At 38.8% G+C, this 22657-nt stretch overlaps 1 protein-coding gene across 6 annotated transcripts in view; it reads left to right on the forward strand.

Moving 5' to 3' along the window:
- MCOLN3 (mucolipin TRP cation channel 3) overlaps positions 1-20335 on the forward strand; it is a 58133-nt gene extending 37798 nt beyond the window's left edge. For 3 of the 6 annotated variants that reach the window (XM_055585317.1, XM_055585314.1, XM_055585316.1), the window contains exons 4-13: positions 1036-1189; positions 2504-2588; positions 2663-2759; positions 8333-8432; positions 11680-11792; positions 11874-12023; positions 15282-15383; positions 15491-15613; positions 16735-16941; positions 18987-20335. In XM_055585317.1, the coding sequence (XP_055441292.1) occupies positions 1036-1189; positions 2504-2588; positions 2663-2759; positions 8333-8432; positions 11680-11792; positions 11874-12023; positions 15282-15383; positions 15491-15613; positions 16735-16941; positions 18987-19121 (1266 nt within the window). In that variant the 3' untranslated portion in view covers positions 19122-20335. The remainder of the gene's footprint in view (positions 1-1035; positions 1190-2503; positions 2589-2662; positions 2760-8332; positions 8433-11679; positions 11793-11873; positions 12024-15281; positions 15384-15490; positions 15614-16734; positions 16942-18986) is intronic. The other 3 variants (XM_055585319.1, XM_055585318.1, XM_055585320.1) reach the window with 3 other exon arrangements.
- Positions 20336-22657: the final 2322 nt, after the last annotated feature.

The raw sequence follows: 22657 nt of genomic DNA on the forward strand, positions 1-22657 counted from the left end.
AGAACCAGCATTTGATCCAAAAAGGCTGAGGCCAAAAATGGCTTCTCTTACGACAAAGTCTCACATTCTCTTTCTCCAGGGACCCACCCCCTGCCCAGCCTATCTGCTTACCTGGTTCTAAGTGCTCAGGTTAGTGCAGTGGGCTTGATAAATTCCTTGCCCTGTGGAACTTAGATTCTAATGGAAGAGATGGATTTTAAACAAATTTAGCAAGATAATTTGACCTCCAACAGTGATGACTGCTATGAAAAAAAATTAGGTGGCATAAAACATGAACAGTGGTCTCAAGATGGTCAGAAAAGGCCTCTCTGGGGATTTGAAGTCTGAAGAAGAATATTTCAGACTAAAGGAGTGGCAACAGCAAAGGCCCTGGAGGCTGGAAAACATTTAGTATGTTTAAGGCAAGTGTGCAAAGGAGTGAGGGAAGAGCCAGAGGTAGGGCTTTCCAGGCAAAGAGCTTTTAAGTTTATTCTGAGACACAGGAAATCATGGGAGGACTTTCAGTAGGGGAATATCGCTTAAAAGTGACTAAACTGTACTCTTGCAAAGATAAAGATTAAAAAAAAATTATCTTTAGACAAAGCTTTGCTGGTTAGTCTGGAACAGTTTTATCCCACTTCCTATATTATAGTAAAGCAGAACTCTTGACTATAGAAAATAGTTCAAAGATAAAGTTTGTATTCACATTAAATGTAAAAGTCACTTCCTAAACATAGTTCTTTAAAGGAGGAAAGAACTTGAAATGTTATTTAAGGTTAAATTCAGCCTTTAATTTTGCAGGTAAGAAAGCAGAGGCTGATAAAGTTTGTGACTTGCTCACAACCACAGAAATGAGACTTGAACCCAAAACTCTAATTCACAAGTGCTCTTTGCCCTCTGCCATCCCAGTGCACAGTAGCATGTCAATTACTTTCCAGTCTCCACCTGGACAGGAGGTGGGAACCTACCGTTTCAAAGGCAGGGAGGGAGGGGAATCATGGCTTCACTTCTGCCTGGCTGGGTGCTCTCATTTTCTGTTTCTCTTTTTGGTTGAAGTATTTGCAGCTATGCAACGTCTCAGTTGGGAATCATGCATTTGAGAACAAGGGCATGGAGCAGTCGGCCATGGCAGTCTGTTGGCACTTCTACAAGCAAGGAAACATCTATCCTGGAAACGATACCTTTGACATTGACCCAGAAGTTGAAACTGGTGATATTCTTCTATAAGCTAGAACTTCCATTTTTAACTCCTTGATTTAAAGGCAGTAATTTCATCTCTGAAAATATTGATTTGGCCTGTGCTATTAGGTCATAGTAAGAACTGTATCAGTTATGCCAGGTACTTCACTATACCTCATGATTCTTAACCAAACCAACAAACAAAAAATCAACAAGACAAGTTTACTATTATCCTCATTTTACAGAAGACTAAAGTGTGGCTCAGAAGGTTTAGTAATCTGCTCAAGGTGGACCTAGTAAGAGATAGTGCTGAAATTTGACCCAGGCTGTGCTCTTAGCCATTTTATTCCACAACCTCTCTTCTGAATAAGCCAGTTTAATAGATATTGCCCTTATAAAACAAATGTTTGCAAATTCTTGAATATATAGAACTTTCTCCCCTCAATAGTACTTCACTATCCAGTATCTTTGGGGGGTAAGTTGAGGAGTAATGAGATTCCCTCGTAGCTCAGTTGGTTAGAGATATGCCTTCAGGAGACCTGAGTTCAATTCCTAGGTCAGGAAGATTCCCTGGAGAAGGAAATAGCAACCCACTCCAGTATTCTTGCCTGGGAAATCCCATGAACAGAGGAGCCTGGCGGGCTACAGTCCATGGAGTCTCAAAGAATCAGGCACAACTTAGCAACTAAACCACCACCAGTGAGAACCAGAATTTAGAATAGCATAGCTTATTCCTGTTAGCAAAGTTCTATTTACAATTTATACCTAAAACATTAGCTTAGGTCATTGAGTTAAAAAGTAAGTACTTTTAACAGTCGCTGCTGGGACTTTTTCTTTGAGAAAAATAATAAAGGATTATAGTACTGACCTTTAAAACCTTTAAAATAAAAACCTTCTAAGATGGTGTCTTCCCTTTTTTTTTAAAGTGTTTATTGAGGGAAAATTGTCAACACATAATATTTTTTAAAAATAGATACTTTAAACATAGAAAATTTTATCTTAGACACTCTAGGGGCTTCAAATGTATGCGTAGGATACAAAAAGGGAGAGGGGCCTCAAAATTTAGGCTGAAAAAGACAGAAAGGAAGATAGCCTTATACAAGATTAGTGAAATAGAGTTCAGATCTTTCTCTACCTCCATCCACTCAAGAAATGTTACAGTCACATCTTATAAACAAATAAAAGTCATTGTAACCATGTGGTATGGATGTTTAGATTTAAAAATATTTGATTCACAAAAATACCAGAATCTGAATAGCCAGTTTTCATTATATGATCCTTTCAGGATGCCATTTTCTGTGTTTATTTCAGGTGCTATATTATGTTTTGTTCCTTTCTATGGCAGAATGTTTATTTGTGGAACCGAATGAACCTTTTCACATTGGAACACTAGAAGAAAATAAACTCAACTTAACACTGGACTTTCACAGGTGAGGGAAGCAGGTGGGAGGTAACTCCTGTTTGTGTACGTGTTGTTACTGCACTAAAGTCTCCTGTTTTCCAGACTCATAACAGTGGAGCTGCAGTTTAAACTGAAGGCCATTAACCTGCAGACTCTTCGTCATCATGAGCTCCCGGACTGTTACGACTTTACTCTGACTGTGAGTGTGGGCTGGGCTAATTTGATTCCTGTCTGGAGAAAAATGCTTTTATCTAGTTATGTGTTCCATCTACTTGTGTTGAGGGTTGATCAAACGTATAGGGTGTTCTTGTCATAATTGGATATGCACAGAGGAGACATTGGTTCAGCTAGCTCTGTTAGTCCTTTCTTAACTGCATTTTCACTTTCCGAGATTTTAGTTACCATGGTCAACCTCTGTCTGAAAATATTAAGTGGAAAATTCCAGAAATAAACCATTCATGTATTTTAAACTGCATGTCATTCTGAGTAGCATAATGAAAACTTTCTGACCTTCCTCAGTATGAATCATCCTTTGGTCCAGTGTATACCATCCATTAGTCACTCAATAACCCTCTCAGTTATCTACATATCACAGTACTTGTGTTCAAATAAGCTTTATTTTACTTAAGAATGGCCCCAAAGTTGGTGATTCCAATATGCCAAAGTATTTCTTTAGGTGAAAAACTGAAAGCTCTTAACTTAATGAAGACAGAAAACCAGTTGTATGTTGACATTGCTTAAGCTACAAGAAGAAATCTAGAGGTGACATTGTGAAGAAGGAAAAAGAAATCCATGCTAGTTTTACTGTTGCAGCTCAAACTGCAAAAATTATGGCCACAGTGTGATAAGTGTGTAGTTAAGATGGAAAAAGGCATTTAATTTGTACAAGATACTTAGAGAGACCACATTCATGTAACTTTTATTATAGTATATGTTATAATTTTCCTATTTTATTACTGTTATTTAGTCGCTAAGTCATGTCTGACTCTTTTGTGACCCCATGGACTGTAGGCTCCTCTGTCCATGGATTTCCCAGGCAAGAATACTGGAGTGGGTTGCCATTTCCTCCTCCAGGGGATCTCCCCAACCCTGGGATGGAACCTGCGTCTCCTGCATTGCAGGTGGATTCTTTACCACTGTGCCACCAGGGAAACCCACTTTTAAAAATTATTATTGTTTTTACTCTCTTGTGCCTAATTTATAAACTTGATCAAAGGTGTGTATGTAGAGGAAAAATATTATATATGAAGTTTGGTATTATCTGTGATTTCAGGCATCTGTGGGGGATCTTGGATAAAGGGGAGGGACTCTTGTACCCACTTGTTTAGTTGTTAACCATCGGTCTTCTGTACTTCAGTGTAAGTTCTCTGAGGGCAGGGACCTTGTCTTGGTCACTGCTGAGTCTTCAGGACCAAGAACAGCACCTGGCAAATACAAAAAGAACAGAGGTTTGTAGGTTTGTATGGTTAGCTCTCAGCAGTCGGTAGCAATCTGCTTACAATTGCCAAGGGTTCTTGCTGCTGAGTTTCCTCACTGAAGATGCTTGCAGCTATGGAAGTTATAGCTCACAGTGCCTCCTGCATGCTGCCTCTGAAAGTTCTGGTTAGTTTCCTCTTCTCTGTATTCCAGTTGCAGATGGAGCTTTGATGCTCTCTGTGAAGCACAAGATGCCTCTCATGCTGGTTCATCACCTCACAGGGATCAGAGTCAGTAACGCAATGCTGAGAGGCATATGCAGGACAGCATTTGATAACAGCTTGCCTTCATATGGTCCAGATTTCTAGTACTACAGTAGCAGTTTGTGTCAAGAGTTATGTCCATGATACTCAACTAATTGGCTGTTAGAAGTCAAGATTTCAGAAATTGAGATTAAAAATATTTTAGGATGTAGTATAATATAATAATTATGCATATTGTTTAATAAGAAAAAGCACTAATTCTGTAAGACTGTATTTGGGCTACACATTTTGATTCTAATAGTAACCAGCAAGTTATGAGTTTTTAAAATTACATGATTTTTAAAAAATTGAGCTGTTATCCACAGTCTTCTCTCTCTGTGTCTGTCTGTCTGCCTCTCTCTTATAGAGAAATGATACTTTTTTTAAAGTCGTATAATCTTTTAAGGCTTTGGTCAACTGAAACCTTCTTCATGGACCTCTTTGTGATTTCTCAGTTAGAAATACATTCTGTGCTCTGAAGCCCTAGATTTTGTTTTTGTTTTGTATTGTATGTCTTAGCACCTTCTCCTTTAAGTTTTTCTAGATGTTTATCATCAGCTCCACTAGAATGAAAGTTCCCTGAAGGCAGGAACCGTTTTATCTTTTCATCTCTCAGAAAATATAGTAGGTGACTCATATTTGTCGAATGAGCAAGCAAAACACTAGTGAAATGTAGATCTTTTCCCATGACACATTACAATGTAAAAGCATCTTGGCCTTTAGCCACATGCAGATGTTATAATTTTGCCATTCTTGGAGAATTATCCCCAGCTATGTCTGTTCATTGTGTATTTAACAGTACATCTCATAGAACTGTGGTGGAAACTATATCCTATCAGGTAATTTGATAATAAAAACCATTAGTGCGACTTTTGCCATAAACACGAACTGTGGCAGTATATCCCTGATGTAACATACAAGGACTTTCAGTTCAGTTCAGTTCAGTCGCTCAGTCTTGTCTGACTCTTTGTGACCCCATGAATTGCAGCACGCCAGGCCTTCCTGTCCATCACCAACTCCTGGAGTTTACTCAAACTCATGTCCATCAAGTCGGTGATGCCATCCAGCCATCTCATCCTCTGTTGTCCCCTTCTCCTCCTGCCCCCAATCCCTCCCAGCATCAGAGTCTTTTCCAGTGAGTCAACTCTTCAGATGAGGTGGCCAAAGTAGTTGGAGTCAGACAAATCTAGATTTTAATGCCAGCTTACCAGTTAGTAGCTATGTAATTTTAGGCAAATTATTTAATTGGCATGAGCCTCAGTTTTCTCATTTGTGAAACCAAATTAATGCCCACCTACCTGACAAAATTGTTGTGAAGATAAAATATAGCACATATGAAGGACCTACCAAATTCTCTGGTGTGTGGTAGATGTTTGATGCAACAGCTATTTATTAAGGTTGTCTTGTGTGTGCCCAGTTGGGTTCATAATATAAAAGTAGTGCATTGTCATTCATTCATAGTAGTTTGATAAATTCTTGCAACTTGTATTTTGAAGCTCTTTATTAAGTGTATAGACATCTAGGGTTTTTTGTGTTCACTTGAACTGACTTTTTTATCATTGTGAAATGGCACTTTTTAACCCTTATCATATTTTTTGCTCTAAAATTTACTTTGATGTTAATATAACCATTCCAGCTTTCTTATAACTAGTGTTAGCATGGCATATCTTTTTTTCATCCTTTTAAATTATTTGTATCTTATATTTAAAGTAGGTTTCTTGTTACACAGCATATAGTTGAGTCTTGCTTTTTTAATCCAACCTAACAATCTCTACCTTTTAATTAAGGTGCTTATATCATTTAAATTGCATGAAATTATTAATATGGTTTCTTTCTTTTTCTGCCTTCTTTTGGATTAACTGTTTTTTCAGGATTCCAGTCTATCTCATATGTTAGCTTATTAGCTATAACTCTTTGTTGTGTTATTTTATGGTTTATGCTGCTGCTGCTGCTGCTAAGTTGCTTCAGTCATGTCCGACTCTGTGCGACCCCATAGTACACATATTTAACTTATTACAGCCTACTTTCAAGTGATGGTGTGCCAGTTACATGTATAACATAAAAACCACTTGGCATGGTTTTCCTTTGCATAAAGGGCTTCCTTTAATATTTCTTACAATGCAGATCTGCTAGTAATAAGTTCTTTTCGCGTCTGTATGTCTGTAAAAGTATTTCACCTTCGTTTTTTAAAAGTAGTTTCACAAGGTATAGACTTCTAGCCTGGCTGTTTTTACCCTGGAACTTTAAAGATTTTGCTCTTTTGTTTATATTGTTTCTGATGAGAAATCTGCTGTCTTCTTCATCTTTGTTCTTCTGTATGGGATGTATTTCCCCCCTCTGGATGCTTTTAAAATTTTCTCTTCATTTCTGGTTTTAGTGGTTTGATTCTGATATACCTTTATGTAGTTTTCTTCATGTTTCTTGTATTTGGGGTTCATTGAATATCTTGGATCTGTGGGTTTATAGTTTTTATTACGTTTGACATTTACTCAGTGTTATTTTGTCAAATATTTTTCTATCTCCTTCCCCCTACTTTTCAGAGATTTCAATAATATGTGTATTTGGGCACTTGAAGTTGTCCTCTTTCTTTGATTTAATTTTCTAATATTTTCTCTGTGTTTCACTTTGAATAGTTTTACTGCTGTGACTTCAAATCACTAATCTTTTTTCCTGTATTATCTAATCTGTTATTAGTTACACTCAGTATATTTTTTCTTTTTCATTTAAAGAATTCAGTTTCTTCTAAACCTTGCTTAGACGTGATTGACATTAAGTCAGAGTTTATTAGATATTTAATGAGCACCTACTATTTGAAAGACCCTGAGGCTCTTTGTGTGGGCAAAGCATGGTTTATTCTTGGCAAAGATTTCTGACTCATTCAAATAGTACTGAGCATCTTCTTGTGTGAGGCTGGGTCTCCGCAATGATAAAGATGAGCATACATTATCAATATCCTTGGTTGTTTGTCATGGGAAGAAACTTATAGTCTAACATGAGTGGAAACAGAGTAACTAGACTTACTAAGTTTATTTGTAATCTTTTGTCTGAAGTGGTATCCAATTACACCACATGAAGATTTTCAATTAAACTCATCTAAAAGAATCCACCTGCAATGTAGGAGTCCCAAGTTTGATCCCTGGGCCTGGAAGGTCCCATGGAGAAGGGAATGGCAACCCACTCCAGAATTTTTGCCTAGAGAATCCTATGGACAGAGGAGCCTGACAGGCTACAGTCGATGGGGTCACAAAGAGTCAGGCACAACTGAATGACTAACACCGCAAATGGCAGACTTGAAAAGGACTTTCCTTTTACTTTAGGACTTGAGAGAAGAGGCACCAAAAATGAAGGCAAAACCCCCAAACCAGACTAATTTCCTTAGTTTGCCGTCCAGGTGTCTGCAAGGAGAAGGTGGGGGGAGCTTGAAGGGGAGACGGTGGGAGAGCTATGACAGGTGTCCTGGCGTGGCTTTGTCCTATTGGTGCCTGGTGTCCCCACACAGTTATCATTGAAGCCAGACATACTGTTGGTTCCCTGTGACCACATCCTTTGTAATATTGTACATACGGTTCCAGAATGACAAAGAAAACCAATCTTAGAAGGAAAATTGGAAAAGCTCCACCTGAAATGTTTCAAGACGGAAATAATGAGCATCTGTGTTAGTAAGAACAACATTAAAAATCTGTCCCTAGCCAATGCTCTGCTGGAAGAAGGGGGCAAACGTGCTTGTACTTGCTCAGGAGGACATCTAGAGGTGCTTAGAATGAGAGGAGGGGGAAGTTCTCTTGTTTTACAAGTGGTTCAGGGCTTGAATACTGTCCTAGAAACTTAGGAATTTTAGAGACTAAACATTCTTTATGGAAGATCTAACTCAACTTTTTCAGCTCACAGAGAAATAAAGGGAACTTCCTGAGGTTGAACAGAGTTAGCATCAGGTGAGAGTTGAGGGTCTGAGTTTCCTGTAACTTTGGGAGAATTGTTTCCTAATTAATGCATAGCGGCACCTTGACTTTAAAAGTAGTAGGTATGTTTTTGACCCTTTTCCTGTTCTTCGCAGATAACTTTTGACAACAAAGCCCACAGTGGAAGAATTAAGATAAGTTTAGATAATGACATCTCTATCAGAGAATGTAAAGACTGGCATGTATCTGGATCCAGTAAGTAATAAATTTTACTAGTTTTCAAAATGGTTATTAAATAATATTAAATGGTTATTAAATTACTGGTCCCAAGGATATGTGGAACATCAAACGAAAGAATTGAATCATGTCCAAGTCCCTAATTCATTTTAGTTATCTAATGTTCCAAGTAATTCATAAGTTATTAGTAATTTAAATGGTTTTTCTTGCCTTTTCCATGAGCCTTCACTGGCTGCTGCTGCTGCTGCTAAGTCACTTCAGTCATGTCCGACTCTGTGCGACCCCATAGACGGCAGACCACCAGGCTCCCCCGTCCCTGGGATTCTCCAGGCAAGAACACTGGAGTGGGTTGTCATTGCCTTCTCCAATGCATGAAAGTGAAAAGTGAAAGTGAAGTCGCTCAGTCGTGTCTGACCCTAAGCGACCCCATGGACTGCAGCCTTCCAGGCTCCTCCGTCCATGGGATTTTCCAGGCAAGAGTACTGGAGTGGGGTGGTCCTTACTAAAAAAAAGTGCTTATAATTCCCCCAACAACAACAACAAAAATCACATCTACACAAACCAGTATTTATAGAGTGTTTATTGCATAAGTACTTTGAGCTACACTTTGCTTACTTCAGTGTTTTAAAATATCTTTGAGATAGGTAGCATCCCTATTTTTACACATGAAGAAACTAAGGCTCAGAAGTGAATTTTGGTGTCTTTATCCAGGGAGAATTCAGGTAGGATTTGACCCTGAAATATCCCACACATTATAATTATCTTCTATCCAGGTCAAAAAGTAGATGAAATAAGCACAGAGTATAGTCCTAGAAATATGGACACAAACTCGAGTATAAACTGAGTATCGCTGAGAATTTTGGAGCTGAACTAGACGAAACCGACTGGAAAGAATTGATCTCATTCCCTAGTTCCTTGTAGTGGTGTGTAATAGTGTATTGTGCTTCACTTTAATGATTAGGTCAGAGGGTCTTGGATTCTAGTAAGCAGAAGCACCATTCCAAGTACCTGCTAAGATGCAGTTTTCCCAGCTTCACACAAGACAGTCAATAGGTCTGGCGGTGAGACCTAGGAATGTGCAGTGAGCCCTTATTCAGACCATACTTGGATAATAATTACTTTAGGGTTCCCTACTAATGGATTCACAAAGTTCAGAAATAGTAATGAGATAGCATGAATAAATGAAATAAAATGTCTTCATTTTAGTATTCTTTTCACTAATAGGTAACTTCAAATATATGAAGATCTGGACTCACAAACTTCAATTATAAAATTTCAATCACAAAATTGTTTATTTGAAACATAAGCCTGTTTTGTCATCTGTAAACATCTTAATACTTCACATACTTGGGAACAGGGAAAATGAGAGCATATGAAGGTGCCTGGGACATAAGCTGTCTCTCAAATGTTTGTTTCTTGGATTTTAAGTTTTTCTGAAGTAGATTTAGTCCTTCATATATCATTTAGATGCCTCTTGACAAAATTATGGGTTGCTTCATTACAGTATAGTCTTGAGTTCTTTCTATCAGCAGAGAGCAGCCCAACTTGTTAAGTAAGACAAGCTCTGTAAGAGAGCATGTGACGGCCACCCTCTGCTCTTCACTTAGCTGTGCTTCTGCTGGGAGGACTGATTCCCAGAATCTCTGTGTGGGTGGCTCTGCCTTGTCATTCAAGTCTCAGCTAAAAGCCACGGCCTCTGGTGAGGCCTTCCTTCACGGTGCAGTATGAACAAACCTTTCTTCTCCCCATTCCCTCTCCCAAAGCTCCCTCAGCAGTGGTGCTCAAATTTTAGTGTTACCTGGAGAGCTTAGGAAAGCAGTTTCTGATTTACTAGGGCTAGGGTAAGGCAGGAGGATGTTCATTTCTAACAAGTTCCAAAGAGATGCCAAGAACCACTGACAGAGTGACGGATGCTGGAGACAAACTGCAAAGGTTTGAACACTGACTCTGCACTTTCTGGCCATGGAATCTTAGGCAAGTTGTGTGACCCCTCTGGGCTTCAGTTTTCTTGCCTGCAAAGTGGGGATGATCACACCTACCTCATGGGGTTACTGTGAGGTGCAAATGAGTTAAATCTTCAAAAATGCTTGAAACTATGCCAGGTAGGAAATACACTTAGTAGCTGTTTGGATTTACTTTCTTCCTATCACGTACTCCTATCAGGCAGTATTCTGTTCATTTACTTGTTTACTTTTTTCTCTTATCTCACTGGAGTAGAAGTTCCACAAGGTCCGGGACTCCATCTGTCTTGTTCACCATTGTATTCTCAGCACGTGAAAACACACCTGATGCTTAATGAGTATTTTATACCTAGATAAGCATGTTTAAGTAAGATATGTGGGAACCCTAACTGTATTAAGATCAAAAGATGACAGGTGATAGTTAAAGATCTTTGGTACATGGTTTTGAGGACTTTTAACCTTCTTTAAATACTAACAGAAGAATCTGTATCAGAGCTTTTTCTGTTTGTTATCTTTGTGGAAAGAATACTTGAATTTTTAAAATTATTCTAAGCATGAGTATGAAGAAGGATCTATATAAAACTTGAAAATGTTTCTGAAGGATGGAAAAAAAAAAAAGACTTGACACATTATGTTTTTCATGAAGTGATTTAACATGACCATGAAAATTCTCCCTAGATTCCCCCCAAAAATTAACAGTAAGATTGTTATTGGAATTTGACATTTTGGTCCTGAAGAAATATGGGAAAATAACAAGCAAGACTAGCCAGCAGAAATTCTAGGAAAGTAATGAGAAGTATTTTTCTTAGGCATTAAAACACATAAAAAAGTTGGAAGGGGAAGATACGGTACTTGAATACATTCAACAGCCATTTGGTACATGATAAAAATGGCATTTCACATCATTTGCTCCTTTTATTGGTACAAATTAATGAATACTGATGTCCAGTGATGAAGATGTGTGATGTGTGTAGGTATGTAAACTGGCATGATATTTTTGCAGAGCAGTTTCTTAGATCTATTTTTAGAAAGATGCATATGCTTTAACCCAACAATTCCATCTTTGGATATTCATCCACCTAAAGAATCACTTGAACCTGTGCACAAAGAGGACCTGGAGAATGGATTGTAGTAGTGAAACCAGATTACAGCCTGAACATCCTTACAAATAAAGTATTGTACATCTGTACTGAAATTATTCAATGCAGCTATTAAATGAGGCTAAAAATGGAGGAAAAAAAGTAGAAGTAAATGTCACCACATTGCTGTTCCAGTACATAAGCAGGTAACCTTCTTTCCTCCAGTTCAGAAGAACACTCATTACATGATGATCTTTGATGTCTTCATTATTCTGACATGCTTGGCTTCATTAATCCTGTGTGTTCGATCTGTGGTGAGAGGACTTCAGCTTCAGCAGGTAGGAGTCACTGCTTTCTAGCAATGCACTGGTCATTTTGATTGACAGAAATTCACCATGCCTCCCCTCTTTTCCCTAAAGGAATTTGTCAGTTTTTTCCTCCTCCATTATAAGAAGGAAGTTTCTGTTTCTGATCAAATGGAATTTGTCAATGGATGGTATATTATGATTATTATTAGTGACATATTGACCATCATTGGATCAATTCTGAAAATGGAAATTCACGCTAAGGTAAAATTTTTTCCTATTTATGTCATTGTTAGTATCAGATTTGCCTTAACTGTCATTTGTTTTTCCAAAATGTAAGGATTCACAGAGTACAAGATTTTTTTCAAACATTATATTGAGTAAACCTGAAATAACAGTAATGTGTAAGAATCTAGTCAGGAAATATTTTAGGCTGTTTTTCAAAGTGTGATTTAAGTCCTCTGAATCAGGGTCATTTGGGTATCTGATAAAATACCCCACGTTAGACCTACTGAATGTGAACTCTGGGGTTAGGGCCTATGAATTCTTGCACACACTAAAAGTCATACACACACCAAGATAACTAAGGTAAAAGATTTTTTTTGCTGTTCTTAGAAGGAATGCCAGAATCTTCAATAGCAAGAGTTGGACTGTGGGCAGGAGATAGGGAGTGAGGCCAAAGTACTATTGTTCGAGTCCTTGCAGTTACTCCTTTGTCCATTCAAATTGAGAATATTCCCATTTTCTTACTGTTACCATTGATGTACTACAAGGTTTTCCACTTTAAGTTAGGACTAATCCAGCTTGTATGTCAACCCTCCCCCAAAGCAAAAAAAAAAAAAAGAAATACTGTTCAAACTAATCTTGTTCAGATTTATGTTTTTCTGTCCTCTACTGCAATTAAGGATGAGTATGAACCACACGGGGAGCCTGTTTTGGTTCAGATTCCTGGGCAGAGATCTCAGATACAATAGCTCAGATATGATAAGAGCTGCTTTCTCCCTCGTGTAATTGTCAGGGTGGGTTTTCCAGCCTGGCAAGTCACTCAGCTCCACACAGTCATTCAGGAATCTAAGTTTCTCCCATCTTTTTCTCTGATGACCATTGAAGGCTCACCCAGACTGCATGATTGATGCTGGATTGTCTCATGAACAGGTTGCAGCCCATGGAAGGGAAAACCTGGTATGGTAGGTAGTAGGTCTCTTACAGTCTTATGCCTTGGCTCAGAATGGCAGCCTTCATTCTGTCCAGTCCTGCTGGAGAAAATTTAGTCACATCTGACTGCAGGGGAGCTGGGGAGACAGCCCGTGCATGTACCTCAGAAAGAGAGAGTGAGTTTAGAAGCCATGGAGCAGCTGTCTCCATATGCCAGGGTAATATATGTCATTGAAATAGATATTTAACTTTAGGGAACAAATTAAGAGAAGTAGGGGGAGATTTGCAGCAAATCTTCATTTTTACTAATCCCACCTACCATTAACTTCAGTGAGCCCTTAAGGGTGTCCAGCAGTCTTTCTACATTTTTCTAGACCATGCATTCCCCCTGCCTCCTAGCTGATCATTTCATATTTTTTCTCGCTTGAAAATTTTAATACCTCTTTTCCATCCTTTGTTTCAGCTGATGACCTCACTCTGTTTCACAAATAATAAACAGAATTGAAATCTACAATTTCCCACTTCATTTATTTACCCATCAGCATCAATGCCCGTACACTTGGCATTTTCTCTTACTGTGGATATAATATTTAGGTTACTATCCAGGGCCAACTCCTCCACGGGCCTATTAGATGCTGTCCCTACTTGCTTCTTCCAGAACATGGCTCCAGCTATTCTTACTCTGTTTCTTATGCATCCTTAATTTCCTGTTCTCTGTCATGGCATTTCCATGAGCATGTATTTTCTTTTTTTTTTTTTCCCTTTCTAAAAAGACAAAATCTCAACCTGTTCTCTCTCCAGCTACTTCCCCATTTCTCTGCTCTCCTTTACATAGCAAAAGACCTCAAAAGAGTATTTAATACTGTTTCTGGCTCTGTTCATCCAGGTCTATCTTGTATCTTTTCTAATCAGGCTGCACAGAAAGTGTATTTTCCAATGACCTGTAACTGTTGCTGTGTCTAATATTCAGTTATTTATCCTCATTTTGACCCATTAGCAGCTTTTTAACACTGCAAGCACTTTCTTTGTTGATGAGTTTTTTTCACTGGCTGTCACTTACCTAATCTTTCTCTTGAATCATGGCTGGTCTTCACTTCCCTTTGCTGTTCCCTCCGACTTCACCAAGCTATTTAAGTAACAGAGCTGCAAAGCACCATGCTTAAACACCTCGTTTTTCTGCCTTTGTTTTGTGATCTTATCCTGTCCTATTGCCTTAAAGAGTACCTATTTTTCAATGATTTTCAAATCTGTTTCTCCAGTTTGGAATTATTCCCTGAACTCCAGTCTCAAATATCCAACTGTTTCTTCCATATCTTCACTTGAATGTCTACTCAGCTTCACAAATTTCACATACCTAAAACAATCATTGTCTCAATGGACATGAGTTGGCACAAACTCTGGGAGTTGGTGATGGACAGGGAAGCCTGGCGTGCTGCAGTCCATGGGGTTGCAAAGAGTTGGACATGACAGAGCGACTGAACAATAAAACAACTCCTCCTCCATAGTCAAAACTCACTTCTCTGTGGCCTTTCAAATTTCAGTTAATGGCAGCTCTTTTCAGTTGTTCAAGGAAAAAAAACAGATTCATCCTTGACTCCTCTTTTTTTACTAATTCCCTCTCCTCCTTATCTCATCCCAGAGAAAATCCTATTTGTCTACCTTCAGAAATCACCTCGTCACCTCCACTATTCCCAGCCTGGTCCAAAGCACCATCAGCTCTCATCTGCAGTAGCCATCTCTCTCTTCCACAGTCTGCTCTCAACCATAGAGCCAACATTGGATTACAGCACTCCTGTTCAGAGCTCTCAATCTCCACCATCTACTCAGAGTAAAAGGCAAAGTTGTTAAATTATATTTGTGAAACTCTAAACTACCTGCTCCCTCACCTCGGTGACTCCTTACTCTCCCCTATCGTTCTCTAGCCAGACCCACTGTCTTGCCAGATGCCCTCCTGCTTTTGGGCCTCTGCTGATACTGGTCCCTCTGCCTGGAAAGCTCTTCCCCTAGATTCTTGCTTGGTTTGCTCCCTCACTCCCTTCATGTCTTTGCTCAAATGCCACCTTTTCAGTGAGACCTTCCCTGGTCACCCTTTTGAAATGCAGTGCACAGCAATCCTTTGTCCCCTCCCCTGAATTTCCCCTCACCACTTACCATCAGTCCATGTATGAAGGGTTTCGCTCATTAACTTCCGTCATCTCTCTCTACAGCCACTAGAATGTAAACCTCATGAGGGCAGGGAATTTTGTCTGTTCGCTACTTTGTCCTTTGCACCTAGAATGGTGCCCAACTCTTTGCTACTCAATAAATAATTTTGGCCCCAATGAATTTCTGCTATATAACTGATAATTTTTTTCCACTGTGTTTTAGAGTCTAACAAGTTATGATGTCTGTAGCATACTTCTTGGAACCTCTACCATGCTTGTGTGGCTTGGAGTTATCCGGTACTTTGGTTTTTTTCAGAAATACAATGTAAGAAATTCCACAGATCTCCAAGCTGTTGGTATTTCTCTTTCAAAGTTACTGCACTGCTTTGTTTGAAGGACAAAGGGATTCTAATGACCTCGTTTACTTTCCAGCTCCTCATTCTCACCCTCCAGGCGGCACTGCCCAATGTCATCAGGTTCTGCTGCTGTGCAGCCATGATTTATTTAGGCTATTGCTTCTGTGGATGGATTGTGCTGGGGCCTTATCATGATAAGGTACTGGTAAACAATTTTCTCTATTGCTATTAAGCTCTCAGGGTAGTACCAGTGGCTTGTTATTCTTTTAAAATAAGCTCATTTTACTTTGTGACTCAGCCTTAAACATTGAAGGTATTGTGTCTGTTGCCATGTTTTTAAACTGGTGAGGTAAGACCAGGTGGCACTAATGGTAAAGAACCCGCCTACCAATGCAAGACATGTAAAAGATGTGGGTTCAATCCCTGGGCTGGGAAGATGCCCTGGAGGAGGGCAGGGCAACCCACTCCAGTATTATTGCCTGGAGAATCCCATGGACAGAGGAGCCTGGCAGGCTGTAGTCCATAGGGTCGCAAAGAGTTGGACACGACTGAAGCGACGGAGCACACACACAAGGTAAGACCAACTTGAGAGGATGGTTGATTCACTTGGTTGCCTCGGCTCCTTCTGTGAGTGTGTCAGATAGTTAAGTCCTTCTTACCATCAGTGAAGCCAGGTTTGACAGTTTGATTCATCAATATATATTTATGGGCTATTTAGGTAATTTTTATTGAAGTGTGACTTTATTTTTAAAAGTAGTATAGGGAGAAACTTGTAGAAATATTTGAAAATTTTGTTTACTAGAGTTATAGTCTTGACTATAATACCATCATCTTAAATGGAATGAACTTTAGAACAGAAGCATGAGCATTTGTATTCGAGACCTGAATGCTCTGCAGACGCATTTCAAGGATCTCTTTCTACAGAAAAGTAAAGGAGAGGGTAAAGGCTTGACTCAGAGGAGCTGGTCTGTACCTCAGTGTTTTTCTTCTTCAGTTCAGGCTCCTCCTATGAAGAGGAACATCAAGAAGGAGCTCCTTGTTCTAAGAAAAAGAGTAGGCATGTACATACTATGTAGATCACAAAACAAATGTCTATAGCAATGACTTTTCTTGGGTGTCTCCATTGTGTACATGTTATTAAACTTTTGTTTGATTTTCTCTTGTTTAAAGAAAAAAATGCCTGTGGTTACCCGAGGGTATTTGTTTGAAAGGGTAACTTGGGATATCTAGTTCCACTATTTTTATTATGGAGTCATGATCAAAGTCTCCAATGGGAGGGAACATGAAATAAAATGAATATATATATTTTTTTTTTTGCAGTTCCGTTCTCTGAACATGGTTTCTGAGTGTCTTTTCTCATTGATAAATGGAGATGATATGTTTGCCACATTTGCAAAAATGCAGCAAAAAAGTTACCTGGTCTGGCTATTTAGCAGAATTTACCTCTACTCATTCATCAGCCTTTTTATATACATGATTTTAAGTCTTTTCATTGCACTGATCACTGATACATATGAAACAATTAAGGTAGGTTCATCAAGAACCTCAAGGAGTGACATTTTCCTAGAACTTGTAGAGAGTCAATAAAATACAGTACCTAATGGGGAGGAAATCAATGGAATGGTAATTTCTTCTGAGTAGAAAAAAAAGACTTCAATTTTAGATCCCAAGAAACAGAATTTCTAGAATGTTTAAAGTTTTGTCTTTGAGTAACTGTGTTTTCAAACAAGCTTTCTAATCTTATATTAGCATTATAAGGATCATTAGGTATTGGGTGAGTGAAACATGACATTTCAGATGGTCAAAATTTTGTGGGGAGCTTTTAAAATCCAATTTTCATGAAGAAAAATTGACCTCTTTATTTGAAGTGTGCTGTAACTGAATGCATCATTCTGCTAGGCCCTCCCTTCTTGGGACCACAACAGAGGCCTGGTCTCCAGAACAGTCAAGGAACTGATAGGTCAAGAACTCGCCATTTAGGAGCATGATTTGAAAAGCTGTTATCATTTAGTCGCTCAGTTGTGTCCGACTCAATCACTAATACTGTTATTCACACTGGATTTTAAAAGTCAGTTTGAGCCCTTTAAACTATGGAAAGGCAGAATAAATATCCATATGTATTCAGATTTCTAATAACCTTCCCACGTGGCGCTAGTGGCTAAAGAACCCGTCTGCTAATGCAGGAGATGTAGGAGACTTGGGTTCAATCCCTGGGTTGGGAACATCCCCTGGAGAAGGAAATGGCAATCCACTCCAGTATTCTTGCCTGTAGAATCCCATGGACGGAAGAGCCTGATGGGCTACAGTCCATAGGGTTGCAAAGAGTCGGACACAACTGAAGCAGCTTGGCCTGCACATACACATTAATAGTAGCATGTTAGATATATTATTGGCATGCTGCTGCTACTGCTGCTAAGTCGCTTCAGTCAACTGAAATGGAAGGGTCTATGCCAATGTCTTATTGGCATAGACCCTTTCATTTGGGGACTTCTGTTTCTGAACATGAGAGGGGTAATGAAACATGATGCCATGTGAGTAGATAAAGAGAAAAACAATCAAGAGTTGATGGATTATATGTTGGTAATTACAAATACCTTGTTCAGGCAACCAGGGCTGTGACTTCATTCTTACTGAATCAGGTGTCAAGAACTGACTGTCCTCAATGCTCACTTGACCGACTTGCTTAGAGTCATCAAGGAGACTGGAAAGAATGTAGTTGTACCTGTCCAAATCCCTTCCCACAGTGCTCTAAAAGCTCGCTGCCTTCACCTCTGCATGTAGAAAGCTATATGTTATTCAAGGGTGATGATATCTGAGGTCTCAAAGAGTAACGTGAATGGATAGCTCTTGACACAAGCCTATGACTCTTAGTTTAGATGTTAACCTCTTTCCACAGACTCAGGGCACTTGTCACATGGGTGAGTCCTTTCTGATCCTTTCTGGCCCAGGGCCCATTCTTGGGATCTTAGATCCCCAAACTGAAATAAATATTAGACCCTTATATAAATCTCTCCATCTGGAAGAGAGACTCCAAAAGGCTGTGCAGGCTGGGTTTTCCCTGGAAGGAGGTCTCAGATTCAGATTCAACATGTCCATTTCAGGTTGACTCAGACCACGAAAGAGAACCCAGGAGGGCACTGCAGAATCTTAGACCCACTTTTCCTTAGGCAAACCTAAGAGTGGCTCTAGAGGCTCCATCGCCATGAAAATACGTGGAAGCAAGTGAACTATCCCTTTAGAAAAATCCCTACCTAACCCACCCCTGTGGGTTTCCCAGGTGGTACTAGGGGTAAAGAACCTGCCTGCCAATGCAGGTAGATGTAAGAGATGCAAGTTTGATCCCTGGGTTGGGATGATCCTCTGGAGGAGGGCATGACAATCCATTCCAGTATTCCATGGAGAATCCCATGGACAGAGGAGCCTGACCATAGAGTCGCACAGAGTTGGACACGACTGAAGCAACTTAACATGCATCCCACCCCTGTAGCCAAATGATCCACTCTGAATTTGAAATAAAGCTGTTCTCAAGGGACTTATTAATGAAAACTTTTTTTTTTAATTCTCCTGTATAGCATTACCAACAAGATGGCTTTCCTGAGACTGAACTTCGTATATTTATATCAGAGTGCAAAGATCTGCCTAATTCTGGAAAGTACCGAATAGAAGAAGACACTCCAGTATCTATATTATGCTGTTGTAAAAAGTAGCTGTTAGGCTAATCTGTGCTCTGGAGAGAATATATTATGTAAATGAGTTGGGAGATAAAAATAGGTATTTTAATATCAGATGTAGTATGTCTGAAGACTACTATCATGAGCAAATTGATGACTGTAATTCATCAAGAGCTGTGTTTATATTTTTAAGGCAATATTTAATGTCTATAGCTTTGTGCTAGGTTTATTTAAAAAAAAAAAACACTTTGATGAGGGAAACTGTTGGATTCTTTTCCTGTTTATTTTTCCAGTTTTAGAATATGTTTTCCATACTGTTCTTTACTCTTGCTTCCAGTTATTTTGACTGTGCTGACTGTGTCATCAGTAGAAACAGTGCCTGGTCTGATGTCAGCCAAGTCACTAACCCTGGCCTGGACCATTCTCAGTGGTCATCTGAGAGACAGGATGGTTGCTGTCTATCCAGTAATCATTGGTGGCTCAGATGGTAAAGAATCTGCCTGCAATGCAGACCTAGGTTCAATCCCTGGGTGGGGAAGATGCCCTAGAGTAAGAAATGGCAACCCAGTCTAGTATTCTTGCCTGGAAAATTCCATGGACAGAGGAGCCTGGTGGGCTATAGTCCATGGGCTCGCAAGAGTTGGACACAACTGAGTGACTTTAACTTTCAAAAGAATGAGAAAGAAAAAAATCAACCAGCTAACAGTCACATATTTGGTTCTGAAGGACAACTGTTATTTGATACTGTTTTGATTTCTGGAGAAGATCAGATTTTTTGGTACTCATGTATAGATTTTCTCCTTTCCTATAGTATTAAAAGACAAAGTTGAAAGAGTATTCTATATATCTATGAAAATTAAAGTGCATACCAAATGCATATTCAATCCCACAAGGATTGATTTATTGGTACTTGCACAGCCTTGTGAAAAGTACATGATGCACCAGGTCCCTGGGGGGCACATTCATTCTCACAGAAAAGAGTAGCATTTCAGGGTCACTAATCGAAGTTTCATGGGGAGAAGTTCTACAACCGACATCAAAAATATTTTGGAAAACAATTATGTTCAAAATTTAAAAATAAATGGGAAATGTATGCCTTAAAAAGACACAAAACCAAAGTCTCCACTCCTTGCAGACTGCTGATTAGAAGCTTCAGGGATTTTCACAACGTCAGTCTTTGTTTTGTGTGCTATTTATCCAAACAGAAATTAATTCAATGATGTGATGTGCAATAAAGGTTTTCTGAAACCAAGCTCTTTTTTTTTTTTCAAGGAAATTGATTTGTTAATTTTTTATTTTAAGAGCTAAATGAAGGTAACCTCAAGACACTGAAATTTTTTGTTTTAACACAATAACATTCATAATAATGACTCTACGTGTCAAAATGTGAGATTCTGCAATGAATATAAGCTATTTTGTAGTACCTATGGCAATGGCACCCCACTCCAGTACTCTTGCCTGGAAAATCCCATGGATGGAGGAGCCTGGTAGGCTTCAGTCCATGGGGTCGCAAAGAGTCAGACACAACTGAGCAACTTCACTTCTACTTTTTACTTTCATGCATTGGAGAAGGAAATGGCAACCCACTCCAGTGTTCTTGCTGGAGAATCCCAGGGATGGCAGAGCCTGGTGGGCTGCCATCTACGGGGTCGCACAGAGTTGGACACGACTGAAGTGACTTAGCAGCAGCATGGCTTTAAAAAACTAGAAATCTAATCTCTAGGTGAATTTTTTTTTATCTTTGTTGTAATATTTGTGTCACAATCATTTTTGGAATTTGCTGGAATGCATTGAGTTTTGAGATTGTGTTCATTATCTGACAGATACTTCTTTTTACCTCTTAAGAAGTTTTTGGATTAGCAGTAATATTTCAGTGGAAATGTGAGACCACTGACTTACTGCTCTGAGGTTTTGCTTTGCCCTGAAGTCACTATGTTCCTCCTGTGGAAATACAACCAATGACTTGGCACCTTCACATCTTTCTCCTGATTGTTCAAGCTTTCTTATTGTCAGGAATCCGTGATAAACTCCAAGGCCTAATTTTTAGTAATCATCCCCATGATCTTAGCTGGAAAACTTCTAAGTTTCTCACCATTAGGTAGGATATGGGCTGTAGATTTTTCACAGGTGTTCTTAATCAAGTTGAAGCTATTTCTCTCTGTTCCTACTTTGCCGACAATTTTTAAAATCATGATTGAGTATTGGATTTTGTCAAATGAATTATTTGCATCTACTGATATTATTGTGTTTTTTTTTTTTTTTGAGCTCACTGATATGATGAATTACATTAGTTTGAGTTTAGAATGTTGAACTAACTTTGCATACCTGGAATAAATCCCACTTGGTTGTGGTCTTTGATTATTTTTATTCATTGTTGCATTCAATTTGCTAATCTTTTTTGTTGAGGATTTTGCATCTATGTTCATGAGAGAGATTGGTGTGTAGCTTTTTTGTTTGTAACATCTTTATCTTTTTTTTGTTATCAGGGTAATGCTAGCATCATAGAATAAGTTAGGAAGTATGATCTCTGCTTCTGTCTTCTGGAAGAGATTATAGAGAACTGGTATAATTTCTTCTTTAAATGTTTGGTAGAATTTACCAGTGAACCCATCTGGATTGGTGCTTTCTGCTTCAGAAGATTATTAATTATTGATTCAATTTCTTTAATAGACATAGGCCTATTGGATTGTCTATTTCTTCTTGTAGGCCAGGAATAGATCCACATCAATATAGTCAACCGATCTTTGACAAGGAGCAAAGGCAATACAGTTGAGCAAAGACAGTATTTTTCGCAAATGGAACAACTGGATATTTACATACAAGAAAATGAACCTTGACATAGACTTTACATCTGTCACAAAAATTAACTCAAAATGGATCATAGTTGTATATGTAAAATGTAAAACTGTAAGATTCCTGAAAAAAAAAAAGGAAAAATCTGGATGACCTTGGGTTTGGCAACAACTTTCTAAATATAACATCAGAGGTACAATCCATGAAAGGAAAATGCCTTTTTGAAAGTGAAAAACAATGCCAATTGTGAATTAATTTTCTAGTTTAGAATGGTCAAGATTGGGTGCCTAGAAACAATAATTTATATCTTAACGTGTGATATTTACAGCTTTCAGCCATCTGACTCCAACTATCCTTCAATCCCACACTGCCTGTCTCTTGTCCATCCCCAATTCCCTCAAACACTCTGTTTAAACATTTCCTAGAACCTTGATACTTAAGTGATGGGTGGACCAGCAGTATCAGCAGCATCTTCTAGATAGAAATGCAAACCCTCAAATCCTATTCCAGGCATATCCACTGAATCAGAGTCTGTTTATATCAATTTGCTGATATAAAAAAGTGTTATCCCAGTTTACGGTCCCCTTCTAAAGGGACTGTGGTTCCTAGTGGAGTCCTAACATTTTGAAGTGAAGGGTTGTCCCTTTATAGTGGCTGTGTTTGTTATAAATCTTTTTACTTTGTTTTGGGGTATAGACGATTAACAAGTGATAGTTCAGGTGAACAGCGAAGGGACTCAGCCATACATATACATATCTATTCTCCCCCAAACCCCTCCC

This window comes from Bubalus kerabau, chromosome 6 (genome assembly GCF_029407905.1).
Source record: "Bubalus kerabau isolate K-KA32 ecotype Philippines breed swamp buffalo chromosome 6, PCC_UOA_SB_1v2, whole genome shotgun sequence".
NCBI classification, from domain to species: Eukaryota; Metazoa; Chordata; class Mammalia; order Artiodactyla; family Bovidae; genus Bubalus; species Bubalus kerabau.